Here is a 17,367-nt window from a genome sequence, read left to right as displayed (position 1 = left end):
CATTATCAAATTCGGTTGTATAGTGTAGTGGTTATCACTTTCGGTTTTGATCCGAACAACCCCGGTTCGAATCCGGGTACGACCTTTTTCTTTTTCATCCCGAACAATTTTTTTTTTTCTTAGAAAGAAGGAGATGAGATGTATTTTATATTTGGTTTGTCAGGCTATTTGATTTTATTTTTGAAACGTCACCAAACGAGATGATTAGGACAATGTAAGTAGTTCTTTGCATTTAGAACAAAGCCTGATACTAACATGATTAAGAAAACCCAAGAATGCCCGTTCCAAGAGAGCTTTAGCTAAGAAAGAAGCCAAACTCGTTGAAAATTCCAAGACGGCACTCTTTATACCAGGGTCTACCGGCAATAAATTCCTACACGATGCAATGTGTGACCTTATGGCACTAAAGAAACCTTTAGTCAAGAAGTTTTCCAAGAAAAATGATATAAGGCCCTTTGAAGACGCTTCCCATTTAGAGTTCTTTTCAGAAAAGAATGATACTTCTTTAATGGTATTTTCGTCCAATAATAAAAAACGTCCAAACACTTTGACTTTTTCGAGGTTTTTCAATCATAAGCTCTACGACATGATTGAATTGTCAATTACCAACCATAAGTTGTTACTGGAATTCAAAAAACTAACGTTCACCATAGGTTTGAAACCCATGTTTGTTTTTAATGGTCCTGCCTTTGATAATCATCCTCGTTTTCAACAAATTAAGTCTCTCTTTCTAGACTTCTTTAGGGGAGAAGAAACAGACTTGCAAGACGTCGCTGGCTTACAGTACGTTATAGCTCTATCAACTGGGGAAATCGAGGATCTCAACTCGACGACGCTATTGCCCCTTCATTTTCGTGTTTATAAGCTAAAAACTTATAAATCAAATCAAAAGCTCCCCAGAGTCGAATTAGAAGAAATTGGTCCAAGATTTGATTTTAAATTAGGACGTTTTGTTGATCCTTCTCCTGAGATACAGAAAGAAGCACATGCGAAACCAAGACAGTTACAAGCAAAAGAAAAGAAAAACGTCAAAACTGATTTTATGGGTGACAAAGTTGCTCAAATTCATGTTGGTAAACAAGATTTAAATAAACTACAATCTAGAAAGCTTAAAGGTTTGAAGTCAAGATATGACCAAGATAGCGGAAGCGAAAATGAACAAAATAATTTAGAGTACGATGGCTCTAGGGAAATCAAACGGCAAAAGGTTTAAGTGCATTTGTTCTTCTGTTTAAGTTTTAGCTGAGGGATTACATATCTTAACTTAATTTGTAGATTACATAATAAGGACGTCATTATTACATAATATTATAAAATTTATATTACTTCATAACTTTTGTTTTGTTGACAAACTGGGTATTGAGAAGCAGAGGTTGCATGTCGAGTGAAGAAGGATCTATATTCAAACCTAGAAGGTTTTCAAAGGAGATAGTTTTAGGCGCTGATGAAATACGTGATGCTCCTTTAGCTGACGGGAATAACCTTGTCCTAGAATTGACCAAGAATGAGAAGTATTGTGTTTCGAAGCTTCCTGCTTGTCCAGTAATACTCAGAAGAAGTGAATTATCAGTCAATTTAAATGGATACACTGATCATGCATCTAACTATGCTATTGTAATTGATGAAAATGCTATTCATGTATGGAATTATAAGTCAACAGATCTGTCACCTTTATCAATTCAGTTTCCATATGATAATCAAGCATCTTCTCTTCCACCTCTAGCAGTTTTGACAGACCCAGCAAGTGGTGCCAACCATGACCCTGGACTCGTAATCATAAATCCCATGAACGGTGTGATTAAATTTTATGAAAGCGTGCAACATGCTCCGGCACTTGGGCTCATCAATAACAAATCTTTGTCATTAACTATTGAAATAAATCAAAAAAGAGGGGAGTATATTACTTTAGCAAATAATGTGGAGCCTTCAGGAGTCGTTGTGGCTACATCATGGAAAAGGTGTATTTTAATATCATTAAGGGATTTCAAAGGCAAATCTAGACTATTAGCTACGGAGCTTTTGGGACCTTCGATTGGTGGATTTTTTTCAGGTATATTCGAAGGCTTTAGGAGTGAAAGAAATGATATAATAAATGACAGTATTATTGATATCAAATCGGGAAAGATGATTAATAATGGAATGTCACAAGAGATAATCATCCAGGATTCAGTTGGCGGGTTTAATCTTTTGACCTACGATATATCTGCCATAGGGGAACAATATTTCAATCGAAGAGATATCATTAAGTACAACCTATTATCGTCATTGGAAAGTGGAATTGAGGGGTACTTGCCCGGATCAAACCTAAATCTCAGAATATTGGATTTTTGTCCTCTTATGAAAAGAGAGGAAGATATTTATTTGATTCTTTGCTACATAGACGTTTCTTTTAGTGGAAATGATGGAAAAAACTTACTACTTATGACTATAAAGTTGGACAGCACGGGTGTCTTACTACTTGAATCAAATAAGTTGGTCAGATATGACCCTAAAGTGACTGTAACGAGCATCAACAAGCCTAAGCTTTTCGTTCCAGAGCCAGAAGAAACCGCATTCATCACAATCAATAATTCAATTATTATGTCAGACTTGAAAACTTCATCTTTTATGTCTACATCACCCAATGCTTTTCAATATTTCAAACCAAAATGGGAGGATTGCATCGAGCTAAAATCTTCTTTATCAATTATTGGCCAAGGGTACGAAAATGAATCTAGTGACTCTAATCCCTCAATAATTTTGATAACTGATAAATCTGGTGTCTTACGTGTAGAAAGATTTCCAGAGACGAATCTTGATTCAAATCCCATGGACTATGAAAAATCTGCAGATCCCCTTCGTATTGTAAAATCTCACATAGAACAGGGAATATTTTACGCAAATGCTTCGGCCATTGAATTTAATATTAAGGAATCGTACCCTGAGCCTTGCATAGAAGGTGCAATTGAGGAAATTGACTTTGAATTGATGAATTCAACCTCTCCTTACCTTTCATCATCCCTAATTTCGGTAAGTGAAACCCTTGAGAAAAAAGTTGAGCTATATAATAATTTCATTGAATACGTCAAGCTGAATTTTGTTTCTTGGTCAAAGTATCTTCTGCCAATTGTCGAGAGCTTGGAGAAGACAGATGTTGCATTGCAATTGTGGGTTTGTATCAATGAGGAGCCTTTAGTGGCAAGAGATTTAAAAGACTCTTTAGAACGCGCTATAAGAGAGTCAAATATACTTAAGTTAAATACTGAGGGCGATCTTCTACGGAAATTTTTCAATCAGGGAGTAAGCTACATAAACCAAGTCCTCACTCAGTTCCTCGAAATTTTAATTGATAGCGAGGTTTCGTCTTCTAAGGTTGTGGATATAGTGGTTAAGACCATGTACAATGCAGTTTTATTAAATGAAATGAAATATGCAACATATGCTGTCAATGATATCAAGCTTTGGATCTTTGACACGGCAATATTAATTAGAATAGAAGAACTTTTTACGCAGGTGTACTGCAACCAGGATGATGAAGATTTACTTGTTACTCAACATAGTCGCATGAATTTGGTCAAACTTTGCAAAACGCTCTATTATTTTACGAATAATGCAATTAATTTTATGGAAAAGCACGAAAATTCCAGTGAACAACTCACAGAGTACAAGAAATGGTATAACTCAAGAAAGAAGTTTTGGATTAGAGCTCTACTTAAGCATAACTTAGAAGTTGAGGCGACAGAAATATCTGAGGAATTTAAAGATTTTTCCTCTCTTGCTTTGGTATTAGAAACAGAACGTGGATTACTAACTAAAAAGTTTGGCAAATCGAACCATGAAAGTCTGAACTTACTTAAAAAGAAATACGATCATTATTTCACTACTTTTGGCTATAGCTTTGCATTTAGTTTATTTGAACTTTTGATTGCGAAAGACAACGTTCAATCATTGTTATTGGATTTCTCCCAATATAAGGATTATCTCTATATGTTTTTTGAAGAGACACCAAAAAAAACGTCAGAGATAGCTTGGATTCGATATCTTCTCGATGAGAAGTTCCAAAGCGCATCGATGACTTTATTTGCCTCGGCGAATATCAAGAAAACTGAAAGCATAGATAATAAGCAACTTAAATACTCTTTGGCCAAATTATCAGCAGTCGCTGTCGAAGAAAGTGCTTCTCATCATGATGATAAACAAATGTCGCAGTTGATTTGTGATGCCGATAGAAGATTGTTGATTCTCAATGTCCAGAATTCCATATATCTGAAATTGCTAAACTACGTTTCTGGTCAAGGGGACTTATTGACTTTTGATTATTTTCTAAGGAATTTTGCAAATGACAAAATTGGCATTTCGATGACTACTGAATTATTAGAGCCATTTTACCATAATTTCATAATGAAAATGGAGTTGCAACCAAAAGATTTGATAAGCTTACTCACATGCATTGCACCTTTGAATGTTTTTGATGGATTTTCTAAAGCTTTAAAGATAGCTTCTTTAGCTTTTCACCAAAATGCCTTCAAGTACCAATGTAAGGTTATATTGTTAAGATTGCTCACGTCTACTGACGACTGGTACTCCATCTCTCAAACTGAAAATAAGACTGACGATTACATAAGGCAAAAGTTACAAGATACGACTCTTTTTAAGACATTCGCCTCCCTTGAAAACTCCTCTGAATATGAGACCTGCTTGGGCGAATTGGTAAATGATTTATCGTTTAAGATTGAAGAAGAAAGAGAAGACGACATATCAGCTAGTCAGAAGCTTAATGCTTTACTCCTTCAACGTTTGAAAGAAATTACAGAAAAAGTTGATTTAATTTCGTTAATTGCATCTGTTAAAAAGGAATATAGAAAGACTTAAAAATTACACACATAGATGCTTTTTCAATATATACTATCAAAGTAATCAAATAAATCTATTCACTGTATGATCATTCTTCTATAAATGGGTTTTCATTTTCAGGCTCTGAATTTGGATTTAACCTTCTACCTAAAGAGATTGAATCCTCCGCGTCAAGGCTAGGGTTTGCGATACTTCCTTCGTTATTGTCGGAATTTTCGAGCCTTATTCTCACTAACGACTCCGGCAAAGGTACTTTATCTTGGTAATCCTTCTCAGTATATTTCATTAATCCTAGTGAAGCTAATGAAACAGATCTTATCACGTTTTGCCAATTACTTAGAACAAGCGCTACACTTTCTGCTCCTGAGTTCATTTTATTTAGCTTCTCCTCCACTTCCTCTAATTGCAGCGCTAAAGTTTCAGACAAATCCCTAAATTCCATGAGCTTCTCCAACTCAATCCTTTTTTCTTGTAGCTTTTGCTCATATATATTACCTTTCTGCATACTTCTTAAAATTCATTATCTTTGTTGACCTTATTATGATGTGCTAATGTTATCGTACACTCCAGATTAAATTTTATTGACGACGTGTCGCGACATAGGGACAAAAATTTTATTCTAACTTTCGATTAGAAATGAAATTTACCACAAGTCTTAGTTGGAAATAGCTGTTGATTAATAAAAGAGCAGTTACACTACAGCGTATCCTAAGCTATACCGCGATAATGAAGAAGGTTAAAAGGTCTTTATTTAATTTTTGATTAAATTTTTCTCTTCATTTTGCAATCAATAGATGTGGAAGGTAATGCCAATTTTTGAAAGTCAATGCTTTTTGAAATGCTCAATAATAGATCGTTGCATTGATTTGAGAGTGTATTCTGGGACTAATGAGAGATCCAGATGCCAAAAAGAGCACTTCCCTTGAAGAAGTCACACTATCTACAATCACGTGACTATTTATGTATGTTTTTCTTTGTTTTTGTTTGTGAACTTTCGAGCTTAAAGATGTGAAAATTGATGAAAGCGAATCATATCAACTAGGCTGTCAATTGTTGAGGGGAATGGCACGCAAATCGACAGACTTTTCGCAGTCACTCTTGACGTTCCAGTCGGGCTCCACTTCAGATTCTCTGGGACGCCGTAGCGCAGGGCCGCCTTCGAATGTCCTCGCTAAGACTGGAACTGAGCCGACATATGCAAACACACCAAAGAGTAAAGAATTAGAATCGATGAGAACAAAATATGTACTTCAAAATAAGTCCTTGGCAAAAAGTAATTCATTGATGTCTAGCAAGATATCAGATATGGAGCAGAAGATAAGTGAACTAATTAATGAGAATTTGAGATTGCGGAAAGCTAAGTCAACAAAGGATGCAGAGACGAAGAAAGACTTGGAAGAAACCTTTAGTCGCTTAGAATCAAGTCTTATGCTTAAAGTTGATGAGATATTTCAATTGCTCAAGAAGATGAGAGAATTAGAGGGATTGAACCACAATCCCCTGTTGGATATATTAGCAAACCTCGATCGCCCAGTAACATCTACTCCGATCTTAAGCGATCGAATAAATGACTACGATGCATATGAATCTCTTGAGTTTCTAGAGCAAGGTAAAGATCAGGTGGTATCAATCAAGGACGATTCTACAGACATAAGAACCACAGTTCTTGATAAAGATAAGACTTCTTCCAAAGCTGATAATCACTTACATCCCACTATTTTTGAGGTAAGTTGTAACTCAGAGAATTCTTCACTCCTAGAGTCTCATAATAATAAAATCGTACCTATAAGTCTCTCGCCCGACAGTTCTGATTTAAAAAATCGAAAACTGACTGAAACTGAAGAGCAAAACAGCTACAAAACTCACGATTTCGGCACAAAAATAACTCAAAGTATACTGAATAAATCTGCAACCAGAGTGAACTCCATAGGTAACGCTGAATCTGCGAAAAAAAAACATACTAAAGTTCTTGATGAGAAATCAACATCAACATCAACATCAAGCATAGAATTAGCCAGAAGGCCATCACGCAATAGAAGACAGGTGAATTATGCGGCACCATCTTTAAGAGCGAAAATGCGACGTGATTCTGAAAAACCGTTAGACGCTGTGGGAGATGATGTTCTAATAAGTCATGTTGTTAACTATCCACTTGTTGCAAGAGATCAGCTGAGGTGTGATCCAAAGATAGAGAGCTCAGAGGAAGGAAATATTTCAACTGTAAAACGTGTCAAGTCACCGCCCACAACAAACCCATCAAAAAAAATTAAGAGAACTCCACTAGGCAATATTACAAATGCAAGCATTAATAAGCATGACTCTATTGACTCATTATCCAAATCAAGTCAGCGTTTTGCGGCTAGTAATAGCAATAAGACTGGTGAAAAAACTGAGAACGACTTTGCTGTCTTCGACTTCATAGAGGAAGACGTTGGAAATCCAAATCTTTACACTGGTAGAAGGTAACTAGAAATGGAAGAACATTACTTAATTTACAATAAGGGGCATTTCAGGAGGGGTCAATATGTATTTGTACATGTAAAATTTAATTAGATATTGAATTAAACGCTCATTTTCATTTTAATTTGACTGTAAGGATTGTAATCAATTATTTCGAAGTCTTCAAAACTGAAATCATCGATTTCCTTAATCTCATGCGAGTCTAGGATCCTCAACTTTGGAAATTCACGAGGGACCCTATTTATTTGTTCTTTCAAAGCATCAATATGATCTAAGTAAACATGTGCGTCACCCATCGTATGAATAAACTCCCCGCAATCCATGTCCACAATGTAGGCAATCATCTTTGTTAACAATGCGTACGATGCAATATTAAATGGAACCCCTAAACCCATATCGCACGAGCGTTGATATAATAAGCACGAGAGCTTAGGCCTTGAAGAGAGCTTTTGTTGTTTTGATGTATTAGCCTCAAGAGAAGAAGAATCTGGAAAACTAACGTAAAACTGACAAAACACATGGCAGGGAGGGAGTGCCATCTTCAGGAAATCAGAAGGATTCCATGCTGACATGATAATTCTGCGGTCGTAAGGATTTACCTTTAATTTCTTTATCACATCATGTAGCTGATCGAAACCTTGGCCAGAGTAATCTGTGTCACAATCAACATATTTAGCACCGAAGTGACGCCACTGGAATCCGTAAACAGGACCCAAATCACCTTCACGGCGATTTGTTAAACCTATTGAATCTAAATATTCTCGAGATCCATTACCTTCCCAAATCCTCACGCCTTTGTCACTCAATTTTTTAGCATCAGTACAGCCCGCGACAAACCACAATAATTCATGAATGATAGCCTTTGAAAAGACTCTTTTCGTGGTTAGCAATGGAAAAGTGTCGTTAGATAGGTCAAATCTAAGTTGGGGAGGAGCAAACATAGATTTTGTTCCTGTTCCGGTCCTATCTGGCCGATATTCACCATCGTTGATAATCTTTTGACATAGATCCAAGTATGCTTGTTCAGCAGGATTTGGAGATGCTGTCATAGTAGTTGGTTTAGTTCTTTCTTCTATTACGATTCAAAAATAGAAGAGCATAGAGTAGTGAGAAGCGCGTTCCGTTTTGATATAAGCATGTTACGCGCGTGTGTAAATATTAGAAAAGTACGTGAAATTGTCGTATTCTAAGCACCTTCATACGACTTTATTAGACTTAATTACAAAATAGAAGTAGACCATGTAAGACAGGCGTGCCATGGATATATTTAATATTAGAAATTTCTATAGCTGGAGTCAATACCATATATAAGACATAAACAGTATAAAGAAAAGTTGAAGTAAGCTGAAATGGACTCCAGTATAGTCTCTTTAAAGTAGGGATGCCTAATCACTTAAAAGATATTGAACCAAGTGAAAAACCCAAACCACTTTGGCTCTACCAAAACGCACACAGAGTCAGCTATTCTCTTTGATTTTTTACTCTTATCAAAAGGCAACGTTTCCAAATAGCCATTGATTACGACTTTCCTGCCCTTTGCCTCAATAACCTTTGCCCTCAATACGACTGCCGTATCGGGCTCTGCTTGCTCTTTGAAGTTGATAGACAAAGATGCAGTCACACCTTTTTTTGAAGGCAATAGAGGAAAGCCACAAGAACACAATCCCTCATCTAAAAGAGTGGAAACAATGCCATTATGTATTTGTCCATCTTGACTGATTAATTTATTGCCCAAATAATAAAACCCAGTTAATTCTCTTTTCTCCGAATCTAAGAACACTAACGGATCTATTTCAAATAATTCGGGTCCATAAAGTAGACCGCTTGCCACATAATTATTTTTATGCTGCTCTGGGAAGACTTCACTTCCAAAGTAATGGGTTAGGGAAGGATCTTGACTTAACGTTTTGAATTCGTCGGTCGCTTCAATCTGTGAAAGAACATCTTCATTTATGTGCATCAAATCCCTCTTTTTAAGCTTGCTTTTTCTCCATTCAGGAGGAAATATTGAGAGACCGACACCGAATGCAACAAGCGGAATTGTTTTTCTTGTAAGAGATCTTAACATTCTTCTACAGTTGTAATATAAATCAAAATTGACTATGAATTACATGAACTCCTGAATACAGGATATAATAGAATATTTTAATGTTGCATATAGCCTTGTATGTGAACTATAGACTGTAAACTAACATATATTTATCTTTGTCCAAAAGCTAAATAAAGGTGACAGAAAGTATCTGAATTCCGCAGCATTAGTTGCAATGATAAAGTACTCACTCTTTCACATAAAACGTTAAAACCATAAGGGTTCTTATCTTTTAGAAAGGTCAACTCCAGAATGCTTCTGAATGAGTTCAACAAGTTTTGGAGGGTTTGCACCAACGATTGTTTCAATCTTTTCTCCATCTTTCAAGAGAATACAGGTAGGCATAGCTGTAATGCCGTACTCCAAAGCAACATCTTCAGCTACATCAACATCAACTCTGCCAAATTTCACTTCGGGAATCCTGTCGGCTAACGTTGCAAAGATGGGCTCCAATGCTTTACAAGGCCCACACCAAGTAGCATAAAAATCAATCACCGATAACTTATCTGGTGAAGAAACAAAGTTTTTGAATTCAGTCAAGTCCTTTATTTCCTTTACTTTGCTCGGAGATACTTGGTCAGAATACGCTCTAAACGAATTAATTCTTGACATAGGAGAAAAAAAGTTTGGACTGTGAGCTGTTTTAAATTGTGAAAAGTGTGATTGTCTGTAAAGTGTACGAATCATTTTTGGGTCCAAGGTCTTTTTCTATTCCCGATCTTTTGATGGCAACTTGCGATTAAAAGTTTCACTAAAAGTGCGCCTCATTAATTGCGGCGTGCCATCCCATCTCACGATTTTTTTTTTCTTGAAAACAGGAGCTGAAAAATCAATAGAATATAGTTGAAAAGACTTGAGCGAGTTCTAATGAGTTCTGTCAGTAGAGGAATCAAGCGTAAGGATAATGGTTCCAAAAAACCATATAACAAGAAACCAAAAGTATCACAGGTGCCAATTTCTCCCAAGATTTCATCATCTTCTGAAGAACTGGAAAATGAAGTTGAATCGGAGGATGAATTGAGCTCTCATTCAGATATCGAGGAGATTGAAAGTGAAAGTGAAATACTGAAATCCGTCGAGAGTGATGAAAGTGATGACCTTGACGTACTCGATGACGAGGAAAATAGTGAAGGAGATGAACTTGATGAACTTGACAACGAAGAAGCTGGGCTCGAAAATGACTCAAACGTTCCCACGTCTAACGAAAATAAAAAAACATCAAAAGAGCAGCACGCCGAGCAGAGAAAATTATTATCGGAAAGGAAGTTACAGAGAAAGTCTGGTACTGAAGTTCAAAGAATCAAGAGCTTGTGGGAAAAACTAAGGGTAACGAAACCTCCTTTACCGAAAGTTGTAAGAAACAAATTATGTGATGAGATTTGGGAGTTGTCAAAAGATGTAATATTAGATTTAGTTTTGAAGCACGATGCTTCTAGGGTTGTCCAAACGTTAGTTAAATATTCTTCAAAGGAAAGAAGAGAGATAATAGTAAAGTCTCTCAAAGGCAACTACTATCAACTAGCAACCTCTTCTTATGGAAAATATTTACTTATTAAGCTATTGCACTATGGCTCAAAGGATTCCAGGTCTCTTATTATTAATGAGCTCCATGGAAAATTGCGTAAATTGATGAGGCATAGAGAGGGCGCATATGTTGTGGAGGATTTGTATGTGTTATATGCTACAGGATCTCAGAAAAAACAGATGCTCAGGGAATTCTGGGGCGCAGAATATGCTGTATTTAGAAATTCCGATGATGACAGATCAGTTTTGGACGTTACCAAGGAGCTGTCGGAGAAAAAGCAATTAATTCTGAGTAACTTGTTTGGAACATTGAATGCAAGTGTTGAAAAAGGATCAGGTGGGTTTCAAATTTTACACGCAGTTATGCAAGAATACCTCACAATTTTAGTTGACGATATCGACGCAAATGATAGCCAAATAAGAAGTTTCATTGAACTTTTAAGTGAGCAATTTGCCGAATTAGTTCATACTCCTGAGGGTTCTGATGTTGCAGCAACTTTAATCGCATTAGCGAATGCTAAGGAGCGTAAAAATATTATCAAGTCTTTAAAAAAGCATTCTACAGAATTAATTAAGAACGATCACGGAAACTTAGTGTTGATTACTTTATTTATGACGGTAGATGATACCGTTTTGTTGCATAAGAGCTTTAGTGCCGAATTATTCACGGGCGATAACCTCCCTAATATAATAAGTGATAAATTTTCAAGGAGACCCATATTGTACCTTTTGAAAGGTCTTGATCGTCGTTATTTTGCCCCACCTGTTCAAAGTAAGCTCTTAAACTATGAAGGACTTGCGTACAAAAAAACTTCCAAAAAGCCACAGGGTCAAAGAAGAAATGAGTTACTTTCTAAGGCTCTCCCATTAATATACTCTTCTATTTTAGAAACTGCAGAGGAAAATAGTCAGTCAGGTGAGACATTCAGAGATATCTTGTCTAAGAATCTAGGTGCTCAGTTTGTGACCGAGTTAGTTTTAACTCCAACAGATCTAGAAGACGTAAACTCAAACTTGAGACCAAAATTAATGGATGCAATTTTCAAAGAATTGAAAAGAATTGGTATCTTAGAAGACCATCATTTAATAAATATGTCGCCGAATTTCTCGAGATCATTAAAATACATGATTCAAGCACACGAATTTGGCTGGGACAATGAGTCTAAAAAACTTGTCAAATCGAATGAGTCGTCTACCAAAATCCCAAACGTCGGCGTTGACCTCGCGTTAAGACTAAAAGAGTACATGTTGGATTCCAAGAGCTTGGCAGATTGGTGCTCTGGCCAAGGTGCATTTGTTGTGGTTGCTATATATGAGGTTTTACAGTTATCAGACTATCAAAAAGAGTTTGAAGAGTTTCGTCATGAAATCTTTGCTATTAAGGATCTTTTGTCGGCGGATAGTGACAATAAAGGAGCGCAATTAATCCTTAGACTATTAAACTAAATATACAAATGAGTACTTCAAAAAATATAAAAAGTTCACTCATAAAATTAGATCATCTGCCTCGTATTCTTCTTCCTCACTGTAGTCGCTATCAGACGAGCTTTGCTGCCCAGATGGTATTGCATCATCATCGACTGAAGCATCATTAATCTCATGTTCATCTTCATTTTCAGTTTCATTTAGATCACTATTATTCTCCATTCCTTCACATTCAATGACAACAGCGTCAATTTCAGCATCGTCATCACCATATTCTTTGAACCAATGTAATTTAGTTCGACACCGAGGACACTCACCATCATCAGAATCCACTTCTATCGCATTAAATTTAGAAGCTATACAGACATAGCAATAAATATGATCGCAATTAGTAATGTAAGGGTTAGTGACCGTAAATGATGAGTAAGGTGTCTTGCCAGAAGAAGAGTTAATAGTAAGATCATTATTATAATGACATATCGCACATTGTGATAATGGTAAATTTGAAAAAGGTGTGACCGTCTTTTCATTGCTATTTTCATCATTAGTTCTCTTCGTCCCTGATAAAACCTTGTTTGCTACTCTCTTGATCTTATTTAGTTGCAACAATGGTAAAGTAAAAACCAAAAATTCAGTCATTACATTCCAGACAAGTTGTCTGTTTTGAAATTCAAAATTAACATTACTTCCGTTGAACTTCAATAGGTCAGAAATAATTGGTGTCAAAGAAATCCCCAAAAGTCTATGCACTAATGAAGGGTATTGACCATTCACCAAAAAAAAAGTGAAATTAGCTAAATTTAAAATCTTGAATACATCGTTTAGCTTTGTTAATATTTTAGTCCTATTCTTCTCAATAATTGACCATAGCCTTGAGAATAACCCCCCATTCTTTGGCTGTTGATTATCAGATTCATTTATGGAGTACAAATACGAAGAGAACCTCTTGTAGAGGTAATCTCCAACAATAATAGTTAGTAATGCGTATCTCTTAAAATAACCTATAATGACTCTGCTCTTGGAATCCGTTAATTTCAAATTTTGTAGCAGAAGTCCATATGAGGAGCCACTTCTCAATACTGTTAGCTTAAATACAAGCAAGTTCAATAGTAAGGTCCATAATTCTGGATGGTGATTATAGGTCCACCAACTATTCGTGTGCAATTGAAAAATGTTAACGAGCTGTTCCTTCAAAAGAGATATTAGCTCGGCATCCAATATATGGGCATCGAGCTGTGAAACCCTTGGAGAAGGATAAGATATCTGCACCATTATATTATATGTGAAATATAGAGGCTCGTTTCGTTTTAAATTATTTCCTAATTTTATCCGAGGGACCCTAGACATTTCTTCCTACAGGTCAGAAAATCATCAACAAATATGTTTATTATATTTGTACTATAAATGCGATATAATATCAATGGCTAGCTCTTCCACCAAGACTGATTTTGCCTTGAGTGATCTAAGCTCAGAAGTTATATTAGTTGTAATATTTAAGGAGGAAATGATTCCTGATTTCTCTCCATATATTGTCAACAACCGTAAAATTCTAAGCAAGCCCAATTGAACTGCAGGGTAATTGTTATTAATATTCAATTTGAGTAATATATTCTGTATCAAAGACTCCTTAAGCATAGTTGAGCATAGCTGTTCATTCGTAGACAATAATTTGAAATAGCTGTCTAACGCGGATTCTAAGTTCGATGTTTTTGATAACATGAAGCCACCTACTAAACAATCACACGCCTTTCGAGTGTTGAAGTTGACATAGTCTGGATCATGCTTACCCCAAGTGATTATTGCATCCAAAGCATTAGATTGCCAATATGGATCGACAAGTAGGTTGAAATAAATGGATAAAACATCATTCTTCTTTAGGATGTTACGAACTCCGTCACAGTAAACCAATTCACATAAAATAGGTAAAACAAATTGACGAAATTCAAGGTTGATTTTGGACAATGAGTTCAAATAAGGAACAGCTCCTAAATTGACTAATTCAGTCTCTCGTGCATGATTAAGATAGCAAATATTATATATTATGGGACAGACGAGATTCATAACTTCTTTGTAATGAGGAGTTTTAGCAGAATATGACTCCAATAATCTTATCAAGAACTCTAAAATATCAGCCGAATGTAACGCATTAAGTACATCTGATATACATGACATAGACCTGATGAATTTAAGAATTACTAGTTGGTGCCGAAATTCGATGTTCGAATACACTTTGATTAAAACTTTAAAAAGATCGGCACTTGAAATATTGATCCGTACCTTAGCCTCAGACATACTAAAGTATTTGATAATATCTATAATTTGATCCCCTGCTTTTTCGATTTCTTCTTTAGAGTGACTTCGGAATGAATGCCCTTGTAACTTGCATAATCTGTTTAATAAAACAACAAACCAAAATAATACACCATACTTTGATAATATGCGGCATAGATCAGATTTGGATCTAGTAATATCTTTGGATAAAACACCATGAATACAGCCAATTGCAACCAAAGGAAATTCAGGTGTCGAATCAAAGTCCTCTTCCACAAATTTAGATAAGACTCTTAAACCACCACTTGATACAAACATAGAAAGGGCTCTTTCGGAGGACTCCATCTTTCCTATGAATTTTATAACCTCCAACCTTATCTTTAAATCATATGAAATGTTTCTGAAATGCGTAAAGACTGGTATACCACCAAGTAAACAAAAATTTTCAAATTGGGACAAACTTGAATCAAAAATGATATTGAGAATTGCAAGTGTGTTAAACCATAGTTCTTGCAACCTTGGCATCTCAGGTGCACATGATGCAAGCTCAAGTAAAGTCAAGATTCCATGCTCCCTGATTAATATCGAATGCAGAATTGAGTATTTTTTGACAAGATGACGCATTCTCGTGGTAACTTTGAGAAGCGAAGTTGCCACCTCATCAGGACGAGAATGAAATAGATCTACTCTACTTGACATTTTTGTCACCAAAAACTCCATCTTGCTTTGAATCTCAAGCTCGTTAGTATCAAAGTTCTCATTCTCAATATTTAAGAATGGATCTTCTTCCTCAATTTGGTTGATCAATTTCTTTTGAATACTGTCATTGGCAGATTGATTAGAAATCCTAGGTAAAGATTCAAAGCTCACATCTTCATTACTTTCTGAAAACTTGTTTAAAAGCTCGTTCCTGCCATATTCAGTTTTTGTCTCCTTAGATGTGAACATGGACTCTTCAATGTTTTCAAGTTTGATCATGTCAGCTCCCAAAGACTTCCAGTTTTCTTTATTGACTTCCTTAAAGTCATTCTCCCAATTCGCATCCTCTCTTATTTCCGCATACAATTCGATTGGTTTGACAGGTGTATAGGATTCATTTAAGGAGTTAATTTTTGAAGTTTGTCGTACTGGCTTCCTATTACATGTTAGCCATCTATGCTGCAAAAGTAGTTTGGCAGTCGTCCGAAGCTTTGGTTGTTTTTGGAAGCATTCTGTCAAAAAATCCAACGCAAGAGAGGTCATTCCTGTGGGTAATGGTGGATGATCATCTATTCCTATAGCATGCAAAGTCGCCATTGGGTTTAAATCATGATATGGCGGATTTGTGGTGAATAGCTCAATTACAGTAGCACCTAGTGACCATATATCTGACGCCGTACAAAGACCTTCTCCACCTAAGACTGTTTCGGGTGCCATCCAATTTGGGGTCCCCACTACACTTTCATGCTTTGAAGAGACCTGGGCAGCTACTCCAAAATCAGCAAGCTTTATTTCATCTGTCTCAGTAATCAATACGTTTGCAGCTTTGACGTCTCTGTGAACTACACCTTGTTCATGTAAGTAGTTAAGACCCTCCAATATCAGCCTCACATATTTTATTATTTGACTCTCTGGCAATCCGTGTCCCATTCTTTTATATAGTTGTCTTAAAGAGCCCTTAGAACAGAACTCGAGGAACACATTCAATGAGGTAGACGTTTTGACAAACCCGTGGTATTTGACAATATTTGGGTGTCTTAAAATCTTCAAAAGATCAATCTCACCCATTAGACCACGCACATCTTGACTATCATCCAATAGGATCTGTTTTATTGCAACAACCTTATGAGTCTTTAAGTTTACACCTTTGTATACATTTGCAAACGCTCCCCTACCTATCAAAGATGAAAATTGAAAATTTTCCAAGGCATTGGACAACTTGAAGTCCACCTTAGGCTCCAATCTTTGAGCAGGCGTGAGAGACACTTTGACAGGTGAAACTCTTTGATGGCTAAATCTTCCGGGTGTCTGTAAGTTGGGAATAGCATATTCCATTGGATCTATCTGGTTATTCTTGAAATATGAAAGAGATTCCATATTGTGCTTTTTGGTGTGCGTTTTCTTATAATTAGATGGACTCTGATAATTTTCCTGTGGTGCAAAAGCACCGATGTTCTGATAACTATTACCAAATGGCTTCAGAGCCGGGTTTATTCGCTCATCAATATGCGTCTTTTTTTTGGATTTCGTGGCTTCGTTAATGGGAGCTAAGCTCTCACGACTATTTGCGCCCTCGTTAGTCACATCAATAGATTCAATATTTTCTTGTTCGAGCTCAATGTTTAGTTTAGATTTAATTCTTTGGGCAAATGGAGAATCAAGGACGCGGTTATCGTTAAGTGGATTATTCTGAAATGATATCCCTGACAAATGGGAAAACTTTGAATAAGATAGATCTATTTCTTCATCTAAATCAAAATCATTTGAGAATTCAATATCATCTGTTTCCATAAATTTTTTTAAAGTATTCTGTTTTTCCAGTAGTATCGCATTACCATACAGCAGTTCAGTATCTCTAGATTGTAAGTTACTAGCATCATCTCTTGTAGCAACTTCATCCCTCAAATGTTTTGGGGAGTTTGCTAGTTTCTTAGGTCCAGTATTAAACATCAGTGTCTCGATTCTTTTACATGATCAAATTTAATCCAACCCTAAATAATCTGAAAAGGATGTATATTTATCATAAGTGTAACGACCGTAATAGACTTTGAAACAAGATGCAATGG

At 36.1% G+C, this 17,367-nt stretch overlaps 10 protein-coding genes across 10 annotated transcripts; 4 read left to right on the top strand and 6 right to left on the bottom strand.

The window, feature by feature from the left end:
- Nucleotides 1-385: 385 nt before the first annotated feature.
- Nucleotides 386-1,213, top strand: RPF2 (rRNA-binding ribosome biosynthesis protein; the record flags this gene model as incomplete). The annotated part of the gene is made up of 1 exon (XM_062952288.1): nt 386-1,213. One exon carries the CDS (start codon nt 386-388, stop codon nt 1,211-1,213), a length of 828 nt encoding a protein of 275 aa, XP_062807091.1.
- Nucleotides 1,214-1,377: 164 nt separating this feature from the next.
- On the top strand, nt 1,378-4,851 carry PRCAT00000239001 (uncharacterized protein; the record flags this gene model as incomplete). The annotated part of the gene is made up of 1 exon (XM_062952277.1): nt 1,378-4,851. One exon carries the CDS (start codon nt 1,378-1,380, stop codon nt 4,849-4,851), a length of 3,474 nt encoding a protein of 1,157 aa, XP_062807090.1.
- Nucleotides 4,852-4,921: 70 nt separating this feature from the next.
- DAD2 (Dad2p) lies at nt 4,922-5,338 on the bottom strand (the record flags this gene model as incomplete). The annotated part of the gene is made up of 1 exon (XM_062952266.1): nt 4,922-5,338. The coding sequence occupies one exon, from the start codon at nt 5,336-5,338 to the stop codon at nt 4,922-4,924; it is 417 nt and encodes a 138-aa protein (XP_062807089.1).
- A 557-nt stretch (nt 5,339-5,895) lies between these two features.
- SGO1 (Sgo1p) lies at nt 5,896-7,299 on the top strand (the record flags this gene model as incomplete). Its single annotated transcript, XM_062952255.1, has 1 exon — nt 5,896-7,299. One exon carries the CDS (start codon nt 5,896-5,898, stop codon nt 7,297-7,299), a length of 1,404 nt encoding a protein of 467 aa, XP_062807088.1.
- Nucleotides 7,300-7,394: 95 nt separating this feature from the next.
- Nucleotides 7,395-8,342, bottom strand: CDC21 (thymidylate synthase; the record flags this gene model as incomplete). The annotated part of the gene is made up of 1 exon (XM_062952244.1): nt 7,395-8,342. One exon carries the CDS (start codon nt 8,340-8,342, stop codon nt 7,395-7,397), a length of 948 nt encoding a protein of 315 aa, XP_062807087.1.
- Nucleotides 8,343-8,686: 344 nt separating this feature from the next.
- Nucleotides 8,687-9,361, bottom strand: PRCAT00000235001 (uncharacterized protein; the record flags this gene model as incomplete). The annotated part of the gene is made up of 1 exon (XM_062952233.1): nt 8,687-9,361. One exon carries the CDS (start codon nt 9,359-9,361, stop codon nt 8,687-8,689), a length of 675 nt encoding a protein of 224 aa, XP_062807086.1.
- Nucleotides 9,362-9,607: 246 nt separating this feature from the next.
- Nucleotides 9,608-10,069, bottom strand: PRCAT00000234001 (thioredoxin family protein; the record flags this gene model as incomplete). Its single annotated transcript, XM_062952221.1, has 1 exon — nt 9,608-10,069. The coding sequence occupies one exon, from the start codon at nt 10,067-10,069 to the stop codon at nt 9,608-9,610; it is 462 nt and encodes a 153-aa protein (XP_062807085.1).
- A 180-nt stretch (nt 10,070-10,249) lies between these two features.
- PRCAT00000233001 (uncharacterized protein) lies at nt 10,250-12,352 on the top strand (the record flags this gene model as incomplete). The annotated part of the gene is made up of 1 exon (XM_062952210.1): nt 10,250-12,352. One exon carries the CDS (start codon nt 10,250-10,252, stop codon nt 12,350-12,352), a length of 2,103 nt encoding a protein of 700 aa, XP_062807084.1.
- A 39-nt stretch (nt 12,353-12,391) lies between these two features.
- Nucleotides 12,392-13,678, bottom strand: PEX2 (ubiquitin-protein ligase peroxin 2; the record flags this gene model as incomplete). The annotated part of the gene is made up of 1 exon (XM_062952199.1): nt 12,392-13,678. One exon carries the CDS (start codon nt 13,676-13,678, stop codon nt 12,392-12,394), a length of 1,287 nt encoding a protein of 428 aa, XP_062807083.1.
- A 51-nt stretch (nt 13,679-13,729) lies between these two features.
- On the bottom strand, nt 13,730-17,251 carry CDC15 (serine/threonine protein kinase; the record flags this gene model as incomplete). Its single annotated transcript, XM_062952188.1, has 1 exon — nt 13,730-17,251. One exon carries the CDS (start codon nt 17,249-17,251, stop codon nt 13,730-13,732), a length of 3,522 nt encoding a protein of 1,173 aa, XP_062807082.1.
- Between the last annotated feature and the right edge of the window lie 116 nt (nt 17,252-17,367).

This window comes from Priceomyces carsonii (genome assembly GCF_900007245.1).
Source record: "Priceomyces carsonii strain CBS4050 genome assembly, scaffold: Debaryomyces_carsonii_scaffold_1, whole genome shotgun sequence".
Taxonomy (NCBI): Eukaryota; Fungi; Ascomycota; class Pichiomycetes; order Serinales; family Debaryomycetaceae; genus Priceomyces; species Priceomyces carsonii.
The sequence above is the reverse complement of the archived record's forward strand: the minus strand, read 5'-3'. Positions and strand labels throughout refer to the sequence as shown.